The sequence below is a fragment of the Argopecten irradians genome, chromosome 15, assembly GCF_041381155.1.
Source record: "Argopecten irradians isolate NY chromosome 15, Ai_NY, whole genome shotgun sequence".
Lineage (NCBI taxonomy): Eukaryota > Metazoa > Mollusca > Bivalvia > Pectinida > Pectinidae > Argopecten > Argopecten irradians.
In genome coordinates, this window is record NC_091148.1 from 33,086,596 (window position 1) to 33,109,233 (window position 22,638).

General features: G+C 37.3%; 1 protein-coding gene and 1 pseudogene across 1 annotated transcript; one reads left to right on the forward strand and one right to left on the reverse strand.

Moving 5' to 3' along the window:
• Positions 1-588: 588 nt before the first annotated feature.
• On the reverse strand, positions 589-7,583 carry LOC138309336 (uncharacterized). Its single transcript, XM_069250512.1, has 3 exons — positions 7,339-7,583; positions 1,398-1,589; positions 589-1,093 (listed from the first exon to the last, which is right to left on the reverse strand). The coding sequence occupies exons 1-3, from the start codon at positions 7,403-7,405 to the stop codon at positions 951-953; spliced, it is 402 nt and encodes a 133-aa protein (XP_069106613.1). The 5' UTR covers positions 7,406-7,583; the 3' UTR covers positions 589-950.
• An 11,440-nt stretch (positions 7,584-19,023) lies between these two features.
• LOC138308792 (uncharacterized) lies at positions 19,024-21,531 on the forward strand (annotated as a pseudogene).
• Positions 21,532-22,638: the final 1,107 nt, after the last annotated feature.

The following is a 22,638-nucleotide window of genomic DNA, read 5'->3' on the forward strand; positions in this document are numbered from 1 at the left end:
GGTGTAGTTTTGTCAATATGGTAGATTGACAAGATTAAAACGTAACTTAGAGAATTTCATTTTGTTCAAATAGAAGTTTCAGTAATTATGTAGCAATAAATGAAGCCAAAAACAATTATGTTAATATTACCCAAATCCGTATTACACAAAAGCGGGATGTATGTTGTTCCTCGTCCATGGTTTGTGAATACTGCCGAAGGCAACATCGATTATCTCCCGTAGATTCCATATTATACGGGATCAACACCCGTCAAAGGATCAACACCCGTCAAATAATAAAGCATATCGTTCAACGAATAAATGACGTGTACAGAGCGTTTTACCGAGACGCATTCGGATAAATAAACTTGCGACGTCCTGTAATCTTATTTTACTGAATGTTTTATTCACGAATTGAAATTATAAGACATTCTTCTATTTATACAAAGAAACTGCAGAAAGAAAATTTTTTGACACCATAATTATTGAAAATATGACATAGTTTGCCCTTTTTCCATTTGATTATCAAATCACCGGAATTTGACATCTATCGAAACTAAACACGACTTGTACAGTATAATCAAATATTATGCATAAATCATATGCATTTGTTATCGTTTCTTAAAGTATTCCAACTATCCTCGATAGGTATTGAGACTGACTGCTGGATGCTTGTTTCCATACCCGAATCTTGCTGGTAATATTCATGTTCTGTATCTTTAAAAAGCCACAGCATTCGCTATGGGTTTAGCTGCAAATGTCTAAGAATAAGTCGCTTACAATTATAAAAACAACTTTTGAATTTGTACATTTTAAGGGAAAGCGACGGAATGTCCACACTCAAACGAATGACAGCGCAATAAAGTAATCATCGAAAGGGCAGATAACTCTGTAATATTGAAAGAAGCATTAATGTTGACTAGGGAATGGTTGACTGCCTGCTGCAGAAACGGGTCAACCACATTTACCAGTTACCGACACAGAAGCAGTTCGTTAGTCGGCAGTTTTGAACACATAGCTCTATTAGCACCCAGACACGAGCAAGAGTTCACACCATCGATGTTCTGAAATTGCTGTCCAGTATAGTACACATTGCCACCATGAACACACGTATCTGGAAATTAACAATTTTAAATTGAATGGACTTGATGGTATTTGAACAATTCATCTAGAGAAACAAACTTATTTAGATAAAATCCTTTCATTCCTTTGCATAAATCAGTCATTCGCTTGGCAATTCGTTTTCATTACGTAACCTCGAAATGACATCAACATAAGGACGTCCTTGTAAATAGCGTAATGATATGGAAAACAAAGTTTCAAAACAAATAAGTGCGAGTTTAAAATAGAAAATTATTTTAGTATATAAGTAATAATAAGTACAAGTAATAATAACATTAAATTCAGACTATACTAACCTGCGCAGGACGGACATTTATCAACAGACGACGATCGCAATTGCTCGGGGTAGCACGGTAGTTCTGGACAAGGAGTCTCCCGACAAAGCCTGATGCTACCGCTTGGAACGCATGTTCGTTCGCCATTTTCTAATACTGGTGGGGTTTCCCCGTTAAAGTAAATTATGCAATTTCCAAATTTACCAGTCGCATCTGAAACAAAACACTGCAAAGTAAATGTCTGTTCCACAATGTTCGAAATCGTTTTGTTAAATAAACTTAGACACAAAAGCACCTAGGAAGGCTGATTTATAATTACGCCCAACAACATTCTAAATCGACATAAAGAACCAAATATATCTACCGTATTCACCGTAATTTGCGCCCAGGGCACTTAAATAATTGTAACAAAGGGGGTGTGTAAAAAAGTCAGCCATCTTTAAAATGTTTCTGTACTCATGGGCTTGTATACAACTTCAACTTTGTTGTCTCTTAGGTAGGTTAGTTGGTTAACAAAACCAGGGCCATGCAATCTGATGTCTGTTTTTAAGGACAGTCTAAAAAAGTTCATTGAAATGTTTTATGAAAAATAAGGTGCTATATACACGGCCTCAAAAATTAAGCACCACCCAATTTTTCTACGTGCAAACAAATTACAAAGTTACGAATAATCAAGACTTTTTTATGCATTCTTTGTTTATTGTTATAATGGAATGGTACTTAACCTTTCTCTGTCAATTGACTCATACTTCTAGCAACGCAGGAATGCAGCTCAACAAATTCGAAATACGATGTCTCAACAAGTATGGCCATCACATAAATTCAAGGTTCATTTTATTCCAGTGAATGACATCAGTAACGGACAACATCCCTTGTTTGTATTAAGACCTAGTATAGATATCTAGTGTATACTCCGTTCACATTAAACGTGTCTGCAATACGTCTTCCGGTCAGACGACGTATCCGAAGCATCAGAATACTTTCCCATTCTTTGTGGAGTGCCGCCCTCAACTCTTGGTGCACATAGTGACTCCAGTGTGGACGGGTACAATAGTGCTCTCGATACGTTACACACGGGTAATATACCTTACAGGTAAATGGTCATACGGCATTTACCAAAATATTGCAGATAGAATTTAATGGTGCTTAACTTTTAACGCGTTACAAATCATAAGTTACAAGGTTGTAGGATTTGCTTCCCCTTAACAGGTAAATTGCAACGTTGTTATTTTAGTTGAAGCAATATTGATGCCAAAAGAGTCCTTTTTAAATACGGCTAATTATTTCAATTCCTTCGAATGGATAACTGACCTTTAGCTTGCAGCGAAATGCAATAGATTTATAAGTTATAACGCGAAATTGGAAAAAGGCCATTTTCGTCTGAATTTTAGAGTACAATGTATTTATTTTCTGAAAAGTGATTAAACTCTAGTTTTTGTTTTCTATTGGTGTATTTTCGGGATTCCAGCCCTGGCATGATGTGGTGAAAATGGATTTCACTATACCTTTGTTGATTTAAGGAATATATTTTTTTATTTCGTTGAGGTTTTGAGGTTATGATGATAATGGAGCTCGTGTAAATTTTAGCTTCGCCAGGATTACATAATTTACACGGTCACCTTTATCAGTATTTCCTCATAACCTCAACAAAATACGCCAGCGACTAATCGTTTTTTGTTTGATTAACGTCCTATTAACAGCTATGGTCATGTAAGGACGGCCTCCCATGTATGCAGTGTGTTGCGTGTTTTGGGAGACTACGGTATATTCTTGTTGTTTCTTCTTGTATAGTGGAACTGTTGCCCTTTTTATAGTGCTATATCATTGAAGCATGCCGCCGAAGCCAGCGACTAATCCTTTCATTATACACGGATAATAATAATTCTAGAAAGCATGGTTATCGAGTCCATGACAGTGCAAAGTGTAAATATTTGTATAGTTATGTAAAACGTTAGACTTGCGTCAGTGTAGAGACTGGACATACAGTATAAATCACATCATTTATAAGTAATCTAGATAAAAATGATATGTAACAACAGTATTACTGTATGTTGTATCAGTAGAGAGATAACAATTTGAATTATATATTTTATAGGAATAAAAGGTGTAAAAATTGTCACACTAAAGGAAGAAAACGTGTTTTGTTTATGATCATTCATATCGTTATATATGTATTATGGCTACAAGGAAAATGAAGAGGTCACCGATAACGGATCCATTTCCGGCAAAAATGAATATTTTTCACCTGTTTATATATCTGTTATTGTTTATCTTATTAGCATTTTGAATAAATATTAAAATATATTGATATATTAATATAATGATTTCCGGTGGTGATAAAGTCTGTAAACAATAAAATAAATTAAATCGATATAGTGGACAACCTTGTATTTTGTCGCCTGGTCAAAAGTGCTTAATCTCAAAGATTGAATTACCTCCCTTATATTTCGTTTTTGGAAGCTGTTGTCTGTCGCCACAGGAAACAGACGATATATGAATCGGGACTATTTATCTTAGAATTAAATTTATGACATAGCTGGCCCGTCCAGCTATGCCATAAAGACCTATGTGTAATAATACTATTATGACGTCAAATGTAGTTTTGACGTCATAAGCAAGCTATATATGACCTCGCATGATTGTCTCTTTGTATAGAGACGAAATTTAAAGCTTTTAATAAAACTTGTGTGATAAATATAATCTTACACACGTGACTAAGGCTCGTGGTATATAGAATTATTGAACGAGTTCGATATAATAGATTTCATATCACAAAGCTGCTCGCGTAAGTTACGAAGAAAGAAAAGAAAAGGTCCTAAATTTAGTTGCCTTTTACGATCATGCAATAAGGGCAGCAGGTATAATTATAACGCCCTACCTGCAGCAGGCAATCCATGTATCATGATTATTCTTTTATTCTTTATGCCCGCCATCTAGTGGTGGGCTGTTCAAATCAGCAACCCTTTAAATTTCATGAAAAACGTTTGATCATCAGATAACTGTTCGTTTTCTGGAGCCATATTAGACTCTGATTGGCTGAACATTTTGAGTCATATCTTCTGTATCAGTTACAAACTAATGTATGTAGAATGGAATCTAAATATTAAATTGTAATGTACACCAACCTAGGCTTGCTACATTAGGATTACCATTTACTCTTGTTTAATTATTTACCAACCAAAGCACTTAAAGTGCTAAATTATCAAGTGACAAAATTGTATTAGAAACAGACAAGTTTGTCTTCAAAAATAAGCATGCCCTAGATTTCTTGATATTGTAATAGACATCAGCTTTTGCAAGTCTATGCAATTACCTGTGACGTTACAATAGCGTCATTACACGTGTGTCATACGATATTTATCACAGCCATATGGCATACTGAATATATGATAAATCAGCTTTAATTATTTCAATGAACTGGATATAATTTCTCGTCAAATGTTTTGTTTTCAGGAATCAATTGTGATATTCATAGCTGGTTACGAGATAAAGGGATGCCCAGGACATATAATCAATTTTCAGCCTACCAGTACTGAAGAGAAAGATGACTTTAATATCATCAAAGTTTTCAAGTACCAAAGACAGTAATTCCTCGATTCACACATGTAAACAGCAGAAATACACTGCAGAGTGTATGCCTTGTTTATAATGGTTAAAGTGGGGTTGTCATCTATGAGAGAACCATGTAAACATGAGAAAATGGCAGCAAGATGTTCAAGTATCCAAGACGTGGTGACAACACAATGTGAATCATAATACATATTTCTTGAACAAATGGATTCACTCATTTGAAAACATTTCAGTGTTGTGATTTCTGTTGAAAATTTATGTCATAAATGTTCTTTCATCTTACCCGAGACAAAGTTGCAAAGTAATACTATAGTGGTTTGTTTTTGAAAGAGATAATAGCAGCATCATCATTTTAATGAAAGTTTTGTCATTTGATCTTTATTGATTTGATTTGAAGATGTTTGTTTGATTCAATTAACGTCCTATTAACAGATAGGGTCATGAAAGGACGGCCTCCCATGTATGCAGTGTATAAAGTACGAGATGCGTGTTTTGGGAGACTGCGGTATGTTCGTTTTTGTGTTCTTGTATAGTGTAACTGTTGCCCTTTTTATAGTGCTATATCACTGAAGCATGCCCTAGATTTCTTGATATTGTAATAGACATCAGTTTTAGCAACTATATGCTATTACCTGTGACGTTACAATAGCGTCATTACACGTGTGTCATACGATATTTATGACAGTCATATGGCATACTGAATATATGATAGATCAACTTTAATTACTTCAATGAACTGGAAGTTATTTCTCGTAAAAATGTTTATTTATTTAAGAATCAGTTGGGGTGTTCATAGCTGGTTACGAGGTAAAGTGATATCCAGAACATATTATCAAACTTCAGCTTACCAGTATTGAACATGAAGATGAGATATCGGTAAGGTATTCGGTGATTTCCCAATCCACACATGTCAGCAGCAGAAATATACTGCAGAGTGTATGCCTTGTTCATGAGTGTTTGGGTAAGGGTTGTCATCTACGTGAGGGTCATATTACCATGAGATTTGTAAGGACTCCCATGTATGTAGTGTGTAGCGTGTGTGAAGTACGAAATGCGTGTTTTGGGAGACTGCGGATGTTCGTGTTGTGTCGTCTTGAATAGTGGAACTGTTGCCCTTTTTATAGTGCTATAACACTGAAGCATGCCGCCGAAGACACCAAGCAATTATACTGACGAGGGGCGAACCAGTCGTCCCATTCCCGGTATGATGAACGCTAATCAGAAGCTGAAACTACCACTTTTTAGAGTCTTTGGTGTGTCTCGGCCAGGGGATAGAACCCAGAGCCTACCTCACAGGGGGAAAGAGCAGCAAGATGTTTAGGTATTTAGGTATCCCAAGACGTGGTGGTAACAAAATATGAATCATAGAACATATTTCTTAACCAAATTTCGATTCACTCGAAATCCAGGTATCAATTAACTGTTGTGATATTTGATGAAATACTATCTTTTACGATCCTGCAATAGGGGCAGCAGATACAGCAGATAACCCTAAAGACCAATAAAAATAAATACAAGGTACTTCCACAATATCGAGTAAATGTTTGTTTGGTATCGAGTTGTTAGTTTTTCGAAGTTCCCTGATTGGGGCATATAGGAATATATACATACATGTATGAAAATGTATAAAAAAGATTTGGTTTCTTCGGTATTTCACCAGAACATAACACGACAAGACAACGTGAACCATGATCAACTGAAAAGATGTTACACGAGTAAATTACCAAAAGGGGCTCATGTGATTGAACAATAAACGTTGTATTTTACAAATGTTACCTATGCAGTGTACCCGTTGTCCAGAGAGATTTACAAGAAAGAGGAGTGCTTATATACAGATATAATAACACCATCTACCTAGGAAGAGGACCCTATTTGCCAGTTTGCTATGTGGGTTTGTTGGTATGAATCTGAAATATGTAGAATAAGATAGAGGAGGGAAATTGATTTTATGGGAAAGAAATTTTTTTATTATTAAATTATCTATGTTAAATTGTTGGATTGTCTTAGGCCAAAACATAATCATTTCTGTTACGCCATTTTTGAATGTAAAATATGCATGTTTTTGAGAAGAGAAACGATAATATCCTAACTTTAATCGCCTTTTCGATCATGCAATAGGGGCAGCATAATAACGCCCTACCTGCAGGGCTAATTTAAGATGTTCGCTATTGTTACATTGGATTCATATACCAAACATTTTGAAAACTCAACTTACAAATTCTCCAGTTTGCACAAGAAAGGGTAACGAAGACCATAAATACGCTATACACTACACTGTTTCTCACTTAACAGAACGTATTCTTCATTAAACTCATGTTGTATTAAGATGTCAGGAATCAGCTATTGTTTCACTGAATTCATGTACTGCATGCATTTTGAAAACTCAACTTACCAGTTCTCCACGTTGCACAACAAAAGGTAACGAAGCCAACAAAGAACCAACTAACTATCCGTGACATGTTTAGTTGTAGAAGTGAAGTAGGTTTGGAAAACTTTGCTATATAAGTAACAAAAACTGTCAAAACAACTTGACCAGGATTGGTGAATTGGCTGTATTAAATCTGACATTAAAGCAAATAGAACATAATCACCGCATTCATTTCCAGTAGCCTAGCTTCAGAACTGTTACGTTCACAACTAGCCATGTCATTATAGTGTTTATATAGCTGTTTGACTTTTAGTGGTGACGTTTGTTTGTGTGATACGATATCATACAAATACCGGCTAGACAGGAAATGACCACACGAAGTGTTATTTAGTCGGAATTATAGTGTCACACAAAGAAACAATATATGTATACTACGTAAACAGCTACAGAACAATATCATTACTTTTCTTATTCATCAAGTAAGAATACATTTATTTCACTTTGCATTTTTTGTTCCATATCTACAATCACAGCATATATAAATATATGACAGAGAAATTTTACATGTTTCAATATTTTTGTAATTCATCAAGTAAACTTGAATTAATTCCTATCTTATTAATAATTTCACTTGTGGTCGGCTCTTGCTCCAACCAGTAACGTTTGGTCAGTTACATATTCCTAACTTATTAATAATTTCACTTGTGGTCGGCTCTTACTCCATACAGTAACTTTTGGAAGTTGCATCTTATTAACAGCCAGTCATTTTGTTTGTTTGTTTGATTAATTAACGTCCTATTAACAGCTATGGTCATGAAAGGGGTCTCGGGTGTATGCATTGTGTTGAAACGTTAGTAAAAAAGTTAAAAAAAGATTCTAAATTAGTTGCCTTTTACGATAATGGAGTGGTTATAATGATCTATATTTTAATCAGATTGATAGTAAACCAGTTCTTTTACGAATATATATGAACAGACACATTAGCACGTTTTTTTGGTAATAAAGGTTAATTACTTTACATTATTACAATTATTGACATGTTTCATGTTCAGCGTAACATTTCATCCCGAAAAAAGTACACGCCCTTTCTGGAATGTGGTATTAACGATATATTAATCAGATATATTCTCGTTTCGTATATTTAATAAATATAGGATCTTACATGAGTGTTCATGCAAAAATATTACACGGGCGAAATCACTGGATATCAGGCGGATTATGTGATAAATTCTTATACGGACCGGTCATCCAATTTTTCAAATTCAGTTGCCTTGTGCAATCGCACGGTAGACGAAACAAAAGAGGTGGCAGGATGCACACACTGCTTTTAAAAGTCATATAGAAGGAAAATGACTAATGGGACATGAGGTAGTCCACCCCCTGAGGTTCCAATAGAAGCTGGCGAACAGGTACACCTCATCACTAAAGGGAACAGAATTTTGCATCCGCCGATATTTTTTTGATTATTTTAACGTCCTATTAACAGCCAGGGTCATGTATGGACGGCCTCCCATGTGTGCAGTGTGTATCATGTGTGAAATGAGAAGTGCGTGTTTTAGGAGACTGCAGTATGTTCGTGTTATGTCTTCTTGTATAGTGGAACTGTTGCCCGTTTTATAGTGCTATATCACTGAAGTGTGCCGCCGAAGACACCAAGCAACACATCCCAACCATTCATATTATATTGACAACAGGCGAACCAGTCATCCCACTCCCTGTTTGCTGAGCGCTAAGCAGGAGCAGAAACTACCACTTTTAAATACTTTGGTGTGTCTCGGCCAGGGGCCAGATTTGTTTGTTTGATTAATTTACGTCCTATTAACAGCAATGGTCATGTAAGGACGGCATCCCATGCATGCTGTGAATTGCGTGTATGCTGTGCGAGGTGCGTATTTTGGGAGAATGTGGTATGACCATAGCTGTTAATAGGACGTTAATTAATCAAACAAACAAGGTATATTCAACTCAAGGCCAAAAGTGAAGGGGTGCAAAGGGAGGCATTAGGAAACAAAGTCAGTTTGTTATTTCTATTTTATCAAAGGTAATTTTTAATTTCAAAGTTCTTAATTTTTGCTTTAGGGGATGGGGTGGTATAGTCTAGTATATTTTACATTCATACATTTACTTCGGTTTATTGCATTTTCTAATGTTTGTTCTTAATCACCTGGCTGTTTTAGGAATAGCTTGGTGAATTCATGGGAATGGTTCCTTATTTGCCCCAGATGTACACAAATGAAATGTCAATGTATTTTCAGTATAAATGAAAGTGGGCATCACCAATATCAAATACGCCGGATTTCAGCAATGCCAGTAGCGAAGAGAAGAACGAGAGTCAAGATCTAGTGATAGACGATCTGGATATGGACGACGGCCTCAGCGATTATTCTTTTCAGTCAGATACGGAAAGCAACGACAATCCAGACACCTGCTCATCCAAGGGCACCTTAAGGCCAGATCAGTTCTGTGGAGTGACTTTTGGAGCGACGAACTGAAGAATGTTGACACTACGAACTTCACTGAGACAACCGAACCCTGTCAAGTCTTGTCACCTACAGCCAGTGTTATGATGAATTTTTTCTTTATGTTCAACGATACTTTTTTCAGCACCATATAAAGGAGATTCAGCTGGTATGACAAAAAATCTTACAGGTAAATCATTGGTCAGTTGTTTGTCAATTAAGTCCTATTAACAGCCAGGGTCAGGTAAAGAAGGTTTCACGTGTATGAAGCGCAACTCCAAATGTGCCTTTTGGGAGACTGCGGTATAATCGTCTTGTATGGTATAGTGGCACTCTTGCCCTTTCAAAGTGCCATATCACTGAAGCACGCTGACGAAGACACCAAGCTACGCAAACCACAGTCACATTTCACCAACAACGAGCGAACCAGTCTTCCTACTCCTTCCTACTCCTTTCATACTCAACGCTAAGCATGAGCAGAAACTACCATTTTATATAATATGGAGCGTCTCTGCCAGGGGACAGCTCAACGCTGAGCAGGAGCAGAAACTACCATTTTATAGACTATGGCGTGTCTCTGCCAGGGGACGGCTCAACGCTAAGCAGAAGCATAAACTACAATTTTATAGACTATGGCGTGTCTCTAGCTCAACGCTAAGCAGGAGCAGAAACTACCATTTTATAGACTATGGTGCGTCTCTGCCAGGGGACAGACCCCAGCGCCTATCTCACAGGGGCGAGCGCTCAACTGAAGGCCAATCTCTAAATAAACGTTTCTGAGTATACAAGTAGACACAACACGAATACACCGCAGTCTCCGAATACACGCATCGTACATAGGAGGTCGTCCTTACATGATACTGGCTGTAAACATAGGCGGTGTCAAGAGAAACGTGAGAAAGAAAACGCCAAAATCCTAAAATTTAGCCAACTGCAGCGTGGTTGGTGTGAGGACAAACAGAAAAAATCCTGTCTTTAAGTTGCTTTTTCTCCGGTTTGGTCCAAAATCTTGATTCTTTTCCTTGGTCGAGACACTGACCCATTATTTCAATGCCAAATCATTTAATGACCTCTAAACTAGTACACATGTATGATTTGTTTGTTTAATCAATTAATTAACGTCATATTAACAGATATGGTCATGTAAGGACGACCTCCCATGTATTCGGTGTGGTGCGAGGTGCGCAGGAAGGACGTTAGAATTGTACCTGCTGCCCCAACTGCATGATCGTAAAAGGCGACTAAATTCAGGATATTATCATGAGTGAGTTGAGTGTTTGACCCTGTGAGGAAGGATTTGGATTCTGTACCCTGGCCGAGACACCTAAGTGCAGGCAGATCATTACCACTCACACGGAAAATGATAAAATTGTTCATCAGACAAATCATAAAAATGTCCGCGAAGAAAATCAGCATAGGACAATCAGGACCATCCAACAAGCGGATACTTAAAGAGGAACCCAAAACTGCACATGAGGAAACTCGAGAGTATTGACGGCGGAAGAGCGAGAACGGCCTCTCGTGTATATGGTGTCTTGCATGTGTGTCATGTAAGGACGGCCTCCCATGTATGCATTGTGTAGTGTGTGCGAAGTGCGTGTTTTAGGAGACTGCAGTATGTTAGTCTTGTGTCTTCTTATATAGTGCCTTCCTAACAGGGGCGAACGCCCAACTCAAGGCCAGAAGTAAGGCGGTGCCTACGGAGGCATTAGGAAAGATAGAGTCAGTTAGGAAGAGGAAAGAAAGATCCTAAATTTAGTCACCTTTTACGATCATGCAATAGGGGCAGCAAGTACAAATCTAACGCCCTATCTGCAGGGCCATAATAGGATCACCGTAGCCTTATGAGTGGTGTGGGAGCCGTTACGAAAGGGCCACTAGAGCCATCATTTATTTCCATGGAGTATTATGTGCACTGACAAATCATTGTCATTGTCCATCACAATTTTGGGAAAGTAGAATGTTTATATGCAAACTGGCGCCGGACACCTACTGCTAGATTTTTTGTTTGTTTGAATAATTAACGTCCTATTAACAGCCAGGGTCATGAAGGAGGAACAGGCACTAGTAGATTACGTTACTTACATGGGGGAAAGAAGTTTTCCGATAGACAAAGAACAACTGAAAGTATTTGCAAATATAAGTAATTGATAAATTTCAGACACATGAACTCCTCAAGGTACATTGACGTATTATTTGTAATATTTACTAGGCCTAGACTATTAAGAAATTCTAAAATAATAATTCTGACTACGACAAATTAAAACAAAGACTTTGATGTTAGTTTGATTGATTGAATTTACAGACACGTTAAAATGCTTTATTCCTCTGGTAAACACGCCTTATATGGAGGCTGCCATAATGTTTTTTCAATAGTTCACAAACCGAAGTGACGTATAAAGTGCGGGAATTTTAAAGATACTTTGTTCGCGACGTTGCGTTCGATAGGGGTATCAAAGGCAGAAATTCTATATCGTTACCATTCTCTCGCAGACGTCAAAGCCATCAGCCGAGTCACACAGAGATATCACTATTATATCTAGAGCTATTATCATGGCAGATTTTGGAAATTGGTGAGTGTTGGTCAATCCTTCACAATGGATATTTAATCCAGATTTGAAGCAATGCACTTTTTTAGTTTGTTTGTTTGATCAATTAACGTCCTATTAACAGCATTGGTCATGTAAGGATGGACTCCCATGTATGTGGTGCGTTGCGTGTATGTTGTGCGAGGTGCGTTTTTTTGGGAGACTGCGGTATATCCAAGTTATGTCTTCTTGTATAGTGGAAGGGTTGCCCTTTTTATAGTGCTACATCACTGACGCATGCTGCCGAAGACACCAACCAACACACCCCACCCGGTCACATTATACTGACAACAGGCGAACCATAAAGATAAGATCCTAAATTCAGTCGCCTTTTACGATCATGCAATAGGGGCAGCAGGTACAATTCTAACGCCCTACCCGCAGGGCACAAAAGAATCTAAACATTTCAATTCTAATTTTAACCAGTTCCAGATCCGGAACACAGAATGGTTCCAAATCTGGAACTTTAGCAAATACTTTTATAACTAGGGTGGAATGCTGGGAATCTCTACCAATTAAAAGTGCGTATGCAAATGCTGTGATATTTCATTATAATATATATATATATATATATGATGTAAATATCGGAAAGTTTATTTGTTTGTTTGATTTATCAACGTCCTATTAACAGCTATGGTCATGTAAGGACGGCCTCCCATGTATGCGGTGTGTTGCGTGTATGTTGTGCGAGGTGAGTGTACTGGGAGACTGCGGTATGTTCGTGTTGTGTCTTCTTGTATAGTGGAACTGTTGCCCTTTTTATAGTGCTATATCACTGAAGCATGCCGCCGAAGACACCAAGCAACACACCCCACCCGGTCACATTATACTGACAACGGGCGAACCAGTCGTCCCACTCCCTGTATGCTGAGCGCTAAGCAGGAGCAGAAACTAGCACTTTTATAGACTTTGGTGTGTCTCGGCCAGGGGACAGAACCCAGAGCCTTCCTCACAGGGGCGAACGCTCAACTCAAGGCCAAAAGTGAGGCGGTGCCAAGGGAGGCATTAGGAAAGATAAAGTCAGTTAGGAAGAAGAGAAAAGATCAGATCCTAAATTTAGTCGCCTTAGTTATATACTTGTCCCGGTTTTATTTGGAGGTTTAATTACTGTAAGGTTTCTTCTGCAAATAAGAATTCACAAATAGAGATAATCATAGAAATATTTAGTTCATGCTGTAAAAACAATTTTGGTTAAAAAAATTTTCTTTAAATTTTGAATACTTACCCAGCACATCCATTCTAACACACAAGTTCCAGTCCATTTTATAATTTAAATCTGTTAATTTCTTTTAAAATAATTAAATAATTAATTCAATTAAAATATTTGCATTAAAATTCAATTACATACCATATTTCTTTAAAAAGTTGTTTATTACAGACTTGTTGGACATCCTGGTCCTGCCTTTGTCCCGGAGTTGAGGGGTCTTTTCTGCTAATTCTTTGTGTTTACTGATAAAGGCCCGACACCATTTATCTGATGGTCCCTTTTCCGCATTGAACAAAGAAGTTCTTTCAGATCTGTTATTGAAATTAGATCATTTAAGATAATTTAATCTTTGAATCACATTGCAACTAATGAACATTTCTTTACATGTTTTGCTAATAAAACATACATTGTATATCAAAATAAAAAATAAAACAAAATTAAAGCCAATTATTTTGTGGACGACTTTGCAAGTAGCTATAAAGTCATTTAATTAAAATATGTTGTACCTGGTATGTTAATACAGCATTATGAACATTTTTAAAATATGCTATTATTTAATACCTCTTAATTATTTCATCACATAGCTCCTTAGGTGTTGTCGATTTAGTGGGAAACCACGTTGACCCATGTATTTAACGTAGTCTACAAGTGCCATTTCCTCCTCAGGCAAGAGCATAGTCTTTGGTCCCGGCTTTTGCTTGGCATATTTCTTGTTCACTGTATCAACAATGGTCTGTCTGGGGACTCCTTATTCTCTGGCTGCTGCTGTTGGAGTTAATTTCTTTGTATTTATAGATCCAACAGCAGCTGCCAATAGGCTGAGGTCGTATATACTTAAACTAATATGTTTATAATTAAAAACAGAAACAGATAATAATGAAAATAATTTTATATATATATTATGTAAGTATACATATGTTAAAAACATAAATCTTGAATTTAAAATTTCATTTCAAATTATTTTAGATCATGTCTTGCTACGTGTACATGTATATACGTGGATGTATATGTATTTTTATGTTTGTATATAGATAATTAAAAACAGAAACAGATATTCATGAAAATAATTTTCATGTTATATATATATATTAGGTAATTATACATGTGTTAAAAACATATACCTTGAATTTAAAATTACATATCAAATTATTTTAGATCATTTTTTTCAAAATTTGTGCTACGTGTACATATGAACATCTAAATCTTTTTTCATTTTTTTACCAATTCATATTTGGGCTAATATAAAGCATCAATATGAATATAGACTATGTAAATCATAACACAATAAGAATACTTTTGACATTGCAACAACGAAAAGTAAATGCCTTGTTGCTTTTTTGTGGTATCTGATTTTAATAAGTAGGAGTTAGCTCCCTTGGTACGTGCGCCCCTGACAGCGGAAGTGACCTTTCTTGGTTTGACAGCTTCACAGACGCTTAGTAAACAAACGGCATAATGATTTTCCTGAAAACCTATGCAAGTAAGTGTACATGTAACGATCCCCCAGCACACATGGACGGTGTAAATTAGAACTGCAGAAGGAAATAAACTTTTTTCTCTGAATATTAACTTAAAAACATTTTTTCTGCGAGTGAAAACTTTCTGAACTCTTCCAGACGCAGCATCCAGCATCGCAAAATCGCGCGCGTGCTATTCCGCGCTGGAGACAGCAACCAACATACCCAACCCATTTTGGCCTTCTGTTTAGCCTTCGCCCCTGTGAGGAAGGCTCTGGGTTCTGTCCCCTGGCCGAGACACACCATAGTCTATAAACGCGGTAGTTTCTGCTCTTGCTGAGCGTTCAGCATACAGGGCGTGGGGCGGCTGGTTGGCTCGTTGTCAGTATAATGTGACCGGGTGGGATGTGTTGCTTGGTTTCTTCGGCGGCATGCTTCAGTGATATAGCACTATAAAACACTATAAAAAAAGCACAGCACTTCCACTATACTATTACAAGATGACACAAAACGAACATACCGCAGTAGTCTCCCAAAACACGCACCTCGCACAACATACACGCAACACACCGCATACATGGCTGTCCTTACATGACCATAGCTGTTAATAGGACGTTAATAAATCAAACAAACAAACAAACAAACATACACGCAACACACCGCATACATGGGAGGCCGTCCTTACATGACCATAGCTGTTAATAGGACGTTTGTTTGTTTGTTTGTTTGTTTGATTTATTAACGTCCTATTAACAGCTATGGTCATGTAAGGACGGCCTCCCATGTATGCGTAGTGTTGCGTGTATGTTGTGCGAGGTGCGTGTTTCGGGAGACTGCGGTATATTCGTGTTGTCTTCTTGTATAGTGGAACTATTGCCCTTTTTATAGTGCTATATCACTGAAGCATGCCGCCGAAGACACCAAGCAACACACCCCACCCGGTCACATTATACTGACAACGGGCGAACCAGTCGTCCCACTACCTGTATGCTGAGCGCTAAGCAGGAGCAGAAACTACCACTTTTATAGACTTTGGTGTGTCTCGGCCAGGGGACAGAACCCAGAGCCTTCCTCACAGGGGCGAACGCTCAACTAAAGGCCAAAAGTGAGGCGATGCCAAGGGAGGCATTAGGAAAGATAAAGTCAGTTAGGAAGAAGAGAAAAGATAAGATCCTAAATTTAGTCGCCTTTTACGATCATGCAATAGGGGCAGCAGGTACAATTCTAACGCCCTACCTGCAGGGCCATAATAGGACGTTAATTAATCAAACAAACAAACATACCACAGTCTCCCTCGCACTACATTCATTCTCACTCAAACTCAATAATAGAGTGCAAATGAAGTCGCCGTTAAAATAGAAAAATACAGAAAGCTGCAGTATTGTTATTTATATTGACATTTATGCTTGCCATCCCTGTCGTAGAAAACCAAGAAAAATATCAACAGAAATTCTTCATTTTACTCTCTTACTGTTAATAAAGAGCCTAAAATATAATGTTCGTTACTGTCGCCATTTAACCTCTCTGTATTTAATGCGTATTTAAATTGTGATACAAATGGTTTCACACATTATGTTTATCTTAGAATACATTATAATACATGTACATTGAAACATCGTGCTACATCAGCCGAAACATCTATTTCATAATTAGAGGTTCATGTTACAAGCAAGAATAACAGAAATGAGAAACCAGCAGCTAGATTCAAAAAACAATTTAATTATATATACAATATTATACAGAGATGGTTTACAATATCTAAAGTAATTGGTGGTGGTACAAGAGTAATACGATGATTTAAAGTGTTACTTATCTGTATGCGAATGCTTAGCGCTCAGCAAAAAGGGAGTGGGACGACTGGTTCGCCCGTTGTCAGTATAATGTGACCGGGTGGGGTGTGTTGCTTGGTGCCTTCGGCGGCATGCTTCAGTGATATAGCACTATAAAAAGGGCAACAGTTCCACTATACAAGAAGACACAACATGAATATACCGCAGTCTCCCGAAACACGCACCTCGCACAACATACACGCAACACACCGCATACATGGGAGGTCGTCCTTACATGACCATAGCTGTTAATAGGACGTTAATAAATCAAACAAACAAAGTATGCGAATGTCCTGGTATAATCCTTGATCCTTCCAGGTTTCAAATTAACAATAGTCACAAATCCACGAGGAAAACGAATGTCCACAGATGATTTGTAAAGTTCCAGGCAATATGAATAAATCCACACAAAGTGTTGTAATAATCCACAGATAAAGTCACAATAGCTCTCCCAATAGAATCTAATATGGCACTGTACAATTCTTGATATGTCTTATTACAGGTCTCATTACAGTTCTCATTACAGTTCTGATTAGCCTTGGACAGCTGGAGTATATATAGCTAAACCCTTATTCAAGAATATTGGAGAACCTTCTACTTCTAGAAATATCTAACTAAAAAAAGTAAACAAATAAACACACAGAACTTTCTGGAAATAGACCATTCTAGATCCCTACTTATAATCAACATGTTTACAAACATGTTTGTTTATACATGATAATATTCTAGAAAGTTCTATAACCTAAATTAATGATATGAACTTTATAGGATGTATCAATAATAAAGCTATAGGAGTTATCTCCCATATCTAATAACTACATGTATTTAGTGTCATACATAACATTCAAAACACAGGTTTAAATGCTGTCGCTAATTCCAATGTAATGTTCGTTACGAAATTAATATCGGGTTCAAATAAATACCTATTGTTGTTGAAATTTATCACAACGTTAACGTACGTTTCTGCGAGAGTGTCTTTTCTTATAAAATGACCACCAAAACATACACTGTTATAATGAATCAATGATAATTCTGTGTAAATCATATTAAACAATAGCGTAGATATAAGGCTGTAATGTTCGTTACTGTCTAAAAACAGACAACATTTCCATTCACCAGTTGAAATTGTATGAGCCTATGGAGACCTTATAACTTCAGTATAGAAACAGTAAAAAGGGAGTTTCTAATCGTATTATTAAGCTGAATATTCGAATGGACATGTGATTTTGAAATGTGCGTTACCGAAATGTTCGTTCCTGTGATTTACGAAACTACCTACAATGTATATACTGAATCGACAGCTATACCTTAAATGGAACACGTGATTCGAAGTGAGTGCCCGCCATCATTTCAAGGTGAAATATATTACCGGAAAGGCTGTTGAAGACATATGGCACTGTTTTGAAAAGTTTGACGGGTGAGTACCTATTTCATACACAATTTTAAAGATTATGCTGTAGATATGGTATATGTTTCAATGTGCATTGTAGTTATTTAATGTCTTAACATCTATTTTAAAGTGAAAATTTCTTCAAGTGTTCGATAGAATAGTGGTCACAAGTGATTTATTACATTGAAATGTTCGTTACGCTTGGTAACGAACATTTTAGCTATTTGCATGCTCTTTCTTGTAAGAAGTTTATTAAATTAGGCAAGCACATATCAAAAATGTTTATTTCTATTATATAACCGTCATTATAAATACATAATGCACAGTAGAAAATGTGAAATAGTCTTATTAAAAACCTGTTTGTCATATAAAGAAAAATGGATAGGATTTTAATATCACAGTGTTTATAGTCTGAGCGGTACAATGCTTTACATCGACGGTATCCTAACAAAAGAAATAACACTCGAAGCAACTAATTGCTAATTATCATTGTAATAAATAATTTTTGCAACTTATTTCATTTGTCGTATTGTTTTCCTAGGTAACGTACATAACACATGGAAGTAACGAACATTTCATCATGATTATTACATTGTAAAATACGATAATTGTGACTAATTGACACTTAGAACACATAAAACTGCAACATTTGATTGAAGTTTATGTTAAGACTGTACCTTGTGTTTCCTAACCTTTGCCTTTTGTATAATTTCGACTATTTTGTTTTCATTTTCCGAAGGGTAATTTCTATTATATTTTTTCCTTTTTAACAGGTAAATATGGCAAAATCGAGAGCAGATTCAAAAGCTTATCGAGAGAGACAAAAAGCTAAAAAACAACGAAGAATACCTGAGAAAAGAAAGAGAAAGAAGAAAAAAGGCTATGTACCTACTGACAAACTTACCAAAAGGGAACGGTTAAGACGGAATATAAAAGGCAAAGAGGCGGTAAAACGCCATCGAAAACGGAAACGTGATGCAACCATTGCAGTATTAGAGGTTGAAGATCATCGTGAAGAAACAGAAACGAGTGGATATGAAATTATGGACAGAAAGTACGATCTACGTTCTCCTGAAGAGCCTGGCCCCAGTCACAGCTCTCCCAGTCAACTTCTGGTGCGAATGTCTTTTTCTAACAGGAAGAACGGTCCACGGAAGAGAATCGCAAGAACACTGGCGAAAAAATCAAGACAGGTATTCAGCAAGGAACCGATGACGCCTAACAGCAAAACAGAGGCCCAAATTCAAGAGGCTGGATTAGATAAAAATCAGGCAAAGAAAGTAAGGAAACAGCTGTTAGTGAGCCATGTTGTCATGGATGAAATGAGATCAGCTAAGGAGAAGAATAATCCGGGAAAAGCCAGGATTCTTCATAACGTGGTTGCAGGCGGCATTGTGAAAAAGTACACGTGTGCTAGTGTGCTCAGTAAATGGACAGGTTTAAGTAGAAATAAGTTAAACAAAGCTGGAAAGATGAAATCAAAGACACTAGAAATATACAAAACAAGCACGAGTGAGGGAAGTCGTGAAGTTTAAGCGGCATGTCATCGACTTCTTGGAAAGGGATGACAACAGTCGTAACATGCCTGGAAAAGCGGATAAGATTAAAACAAACACACACGAAAGTACCCAAAAAGCGGTGCTTACTAATTATCTATCAAATCTTCACACATCAAAATCCCACCATCAAACTCTCCTTGGCATCATTTCAGAGAATAAGACCAAAATATATCTTGACAACCTCCTTCATCACTCGGAATTCATGCTTATGTACCAAACATCAAAATATGGCTCTCATCCTAAAGGCTGTACGTCAGTTTGGTGCTAGTGTCCCAGCCAACCCGGAAACATACGCTGCAAATCCTCCGCTTCAGCAGATACGGGATTAAATCGACGGTACAGAATTTACATTTGAGGAATGGAAGCGTGTTAGTGTCGAGATAAAGGGAAAGCAAAAATTGGTTATGAGGGTCGTTAAAGTCACCAAGACAACGGAAGATTTCCTGGACTATTTGGAAAAACAAACAACCAAGTTCTCGGATCATGTTTGTTTGTTTGTTTGATTAATTAACGTCCTATTAACAGCCATGGTCATGTAAGGACGGCCTCCCATGTATGCGGTGTGCTGCGTGTATGTTGTGCGAGGTGCGTGTTTCGGGGGACTGCGGTATATTCATGTTGTGTCTTCTTGTATAGTGGAACTGTTGCCCTTTTTATAGTGCTATATCACTGGAGCATGCCGCCGAAGACACCAAGCAACACACCCCACCCGGTCACATTATACTGACAACGGGCGAACCAGTCGTCCCACTCCCTTTTTGCTGAGCGCTAAGCAGGAGCAGAAACTACCACTTTTATAGACGTTGGTGTGTCTCGGCCAGGGGACAGAACCCAGAGCCTTCCTCACAAGGGCGAACGCTCAACTAAAGGCCAGAAGTGAGGCGGTGCAAAGGGAGGCATTAGGAAGGATAAAGTCAATACCTGCAGGGCAGCTCGGATCATGTAGCCAGAATGAAAGAACAGTATACCCAGATTCGCATACTGAAGGAAAAGCTGCCAGTCCACCACGCCGTAGTCCATATGGATTTTGCGGAAAACTACAGTTGCAAGAGCGTGGAAGAAATCCAATCCGCCTATTGGAATCAAACTGGTGTCACCCTTCACCCTATGAAGTTGCATGCTGTGGTAGGAAGGGGTGCTAATAGTATCCTAGTCGGGAACGTGAGCTGCTCAATGCTTAGAAGGAAGCAACTACTGCGACTTGTGGAAAAGGGAAACAACGAAATCCGACGTACATGTATCAGCTGCAGTTGCACCGCTCTTTAACAACCAACCCCAAATACTACAAGTTGGCCATGACGTGGAGTCGCTGACGCTGCAAATTCAGTCACCATTTAATGGAGCTGCACAGACAACTGATTATGGTTTATCGACACCTCCGCCGGCATCTGTCAAAGAAGATTCAAGCGCTAGCAACTTAAATGAGATATCTCCACATCCAGATTCCCCCGACATCGATGATTTTGTCTTGCGCTCTATGAAGGCAAATGGTATATTGGCAAGATCATAGACGTAGACCCAGATGATGAATTCCAATTTCACATATCATTCATGGAACAGAAAAAGCGCATGTTTGGGTGGCCTAAATCTCCGGATACCATTTGGTACATGTGATCAGACATTTTGTTCAGAATATCGGAGCCACAGCTGTCAGGGAAGTCAAAGAGATTGTTCGGTATCGGGGACGAGGTGTGGAAAAATCTCGACACTCTACAACTGAATGTGTGAGACGGTAATGAACATTTTCCTTTGTGTGAACAGAACATTGTGCGATTTGAAGGTGTGAATACGTTTATGGTCTTTTCAATTGATGTTTTCGTTGTGTGACAATTTATGTTATTCATTTGAATAGGTCTGTGAATGATGAGGACACACGGTTTTAGTATATCGATATAACTGCACATCGTAACGTACATTTTCTTACAGGTAACGGAACTTACAGTGTATTATTCACCAGAATTATATAAAAATGTACAAGTTCTCCATGTCAATCTTTGTATATTTTTCGAAGTATTTGTATAATGATGGCCATTGAAAAAGAGAATTAACTAGGCTTCGTCAGTTTTTTTATATGTAATTTTTCCTTAATTGTCTAATTGCTCTTAAAATATGTTAAAATTACATACAATTTTTTCATTATTCATTTTGATATAAGTCTTTACTTATTCTAAATGAAAATTCTGATGATTGAAGATTGTTTGCGTTTGTTAAATATTTTTTGTCAACCACCCCATTAGTCCATAAGACAATGAAAATCATTTGTTTTGATTTTCATTAGCGTAATGTTCGTTACATTTACAACATTGTTTTCACCTACATCCCACTCTTATTTTTAATAACCAACCTGTATCTCAGCATGACTTTCACAAACACTTAGGGCTAACATTTAATAGAAAAGGAACATGGTCAGAACACATATCAAATATCTATGAAAAAGCATCATCCAGACTCAATATATCAAGAATTCTTAAACATAAACTTGATAGAAACTCTTTAAAAATACTATATATATCTTATATTAGGCCAATTTTAGAATATGCCGATATTGTTTGGGATATCTGTACAAAAAATGAGTCTGATCTTTTAGAATCAATTCAAATAAAAGCTATGAAAGTTATTACTGGTTTAAGAAGAGGCACTTCTCATCATGTTCTTTACTCTGAAACACAACTTGAAACATTGCAGAATAGACGACATCAACACAAACTAACATTACTATATAAAATCCTAAACAACCTTACTCCTACTTATCTATATAACAATATACATCCCTACATAAATACTAATAATAATTATGCATTTAGAAATGAAAGGTTCTTTAACTTGCCACAATCA

Excerpts from the sequence above, each read along its gene's own strand:
- LOC138309336 (XM_069250512.1), bottom strand. The coding sequence starts at position 7,405 with ATGTCACGGATAGTTAGTTGGTTCTTTGTTGGCTTCGTTACCTTTTGT. Across the intron at positions 1,590-7,338 it reads TTGTGCAACGTGGAGAACTG|ATGCGACTGGTAAATTTGGA; the intron begins GTAAGTTGAGTT and ends GTTTTGTTTCAG. Across the intron at positions 1,094-1,397 it reads TAAATGTCCGTCCTGCGCAG|ATACGTGTGTTCATGGTGGC; the intron begins GTTAGTATAGTC and ends GTTAATTTCCAG.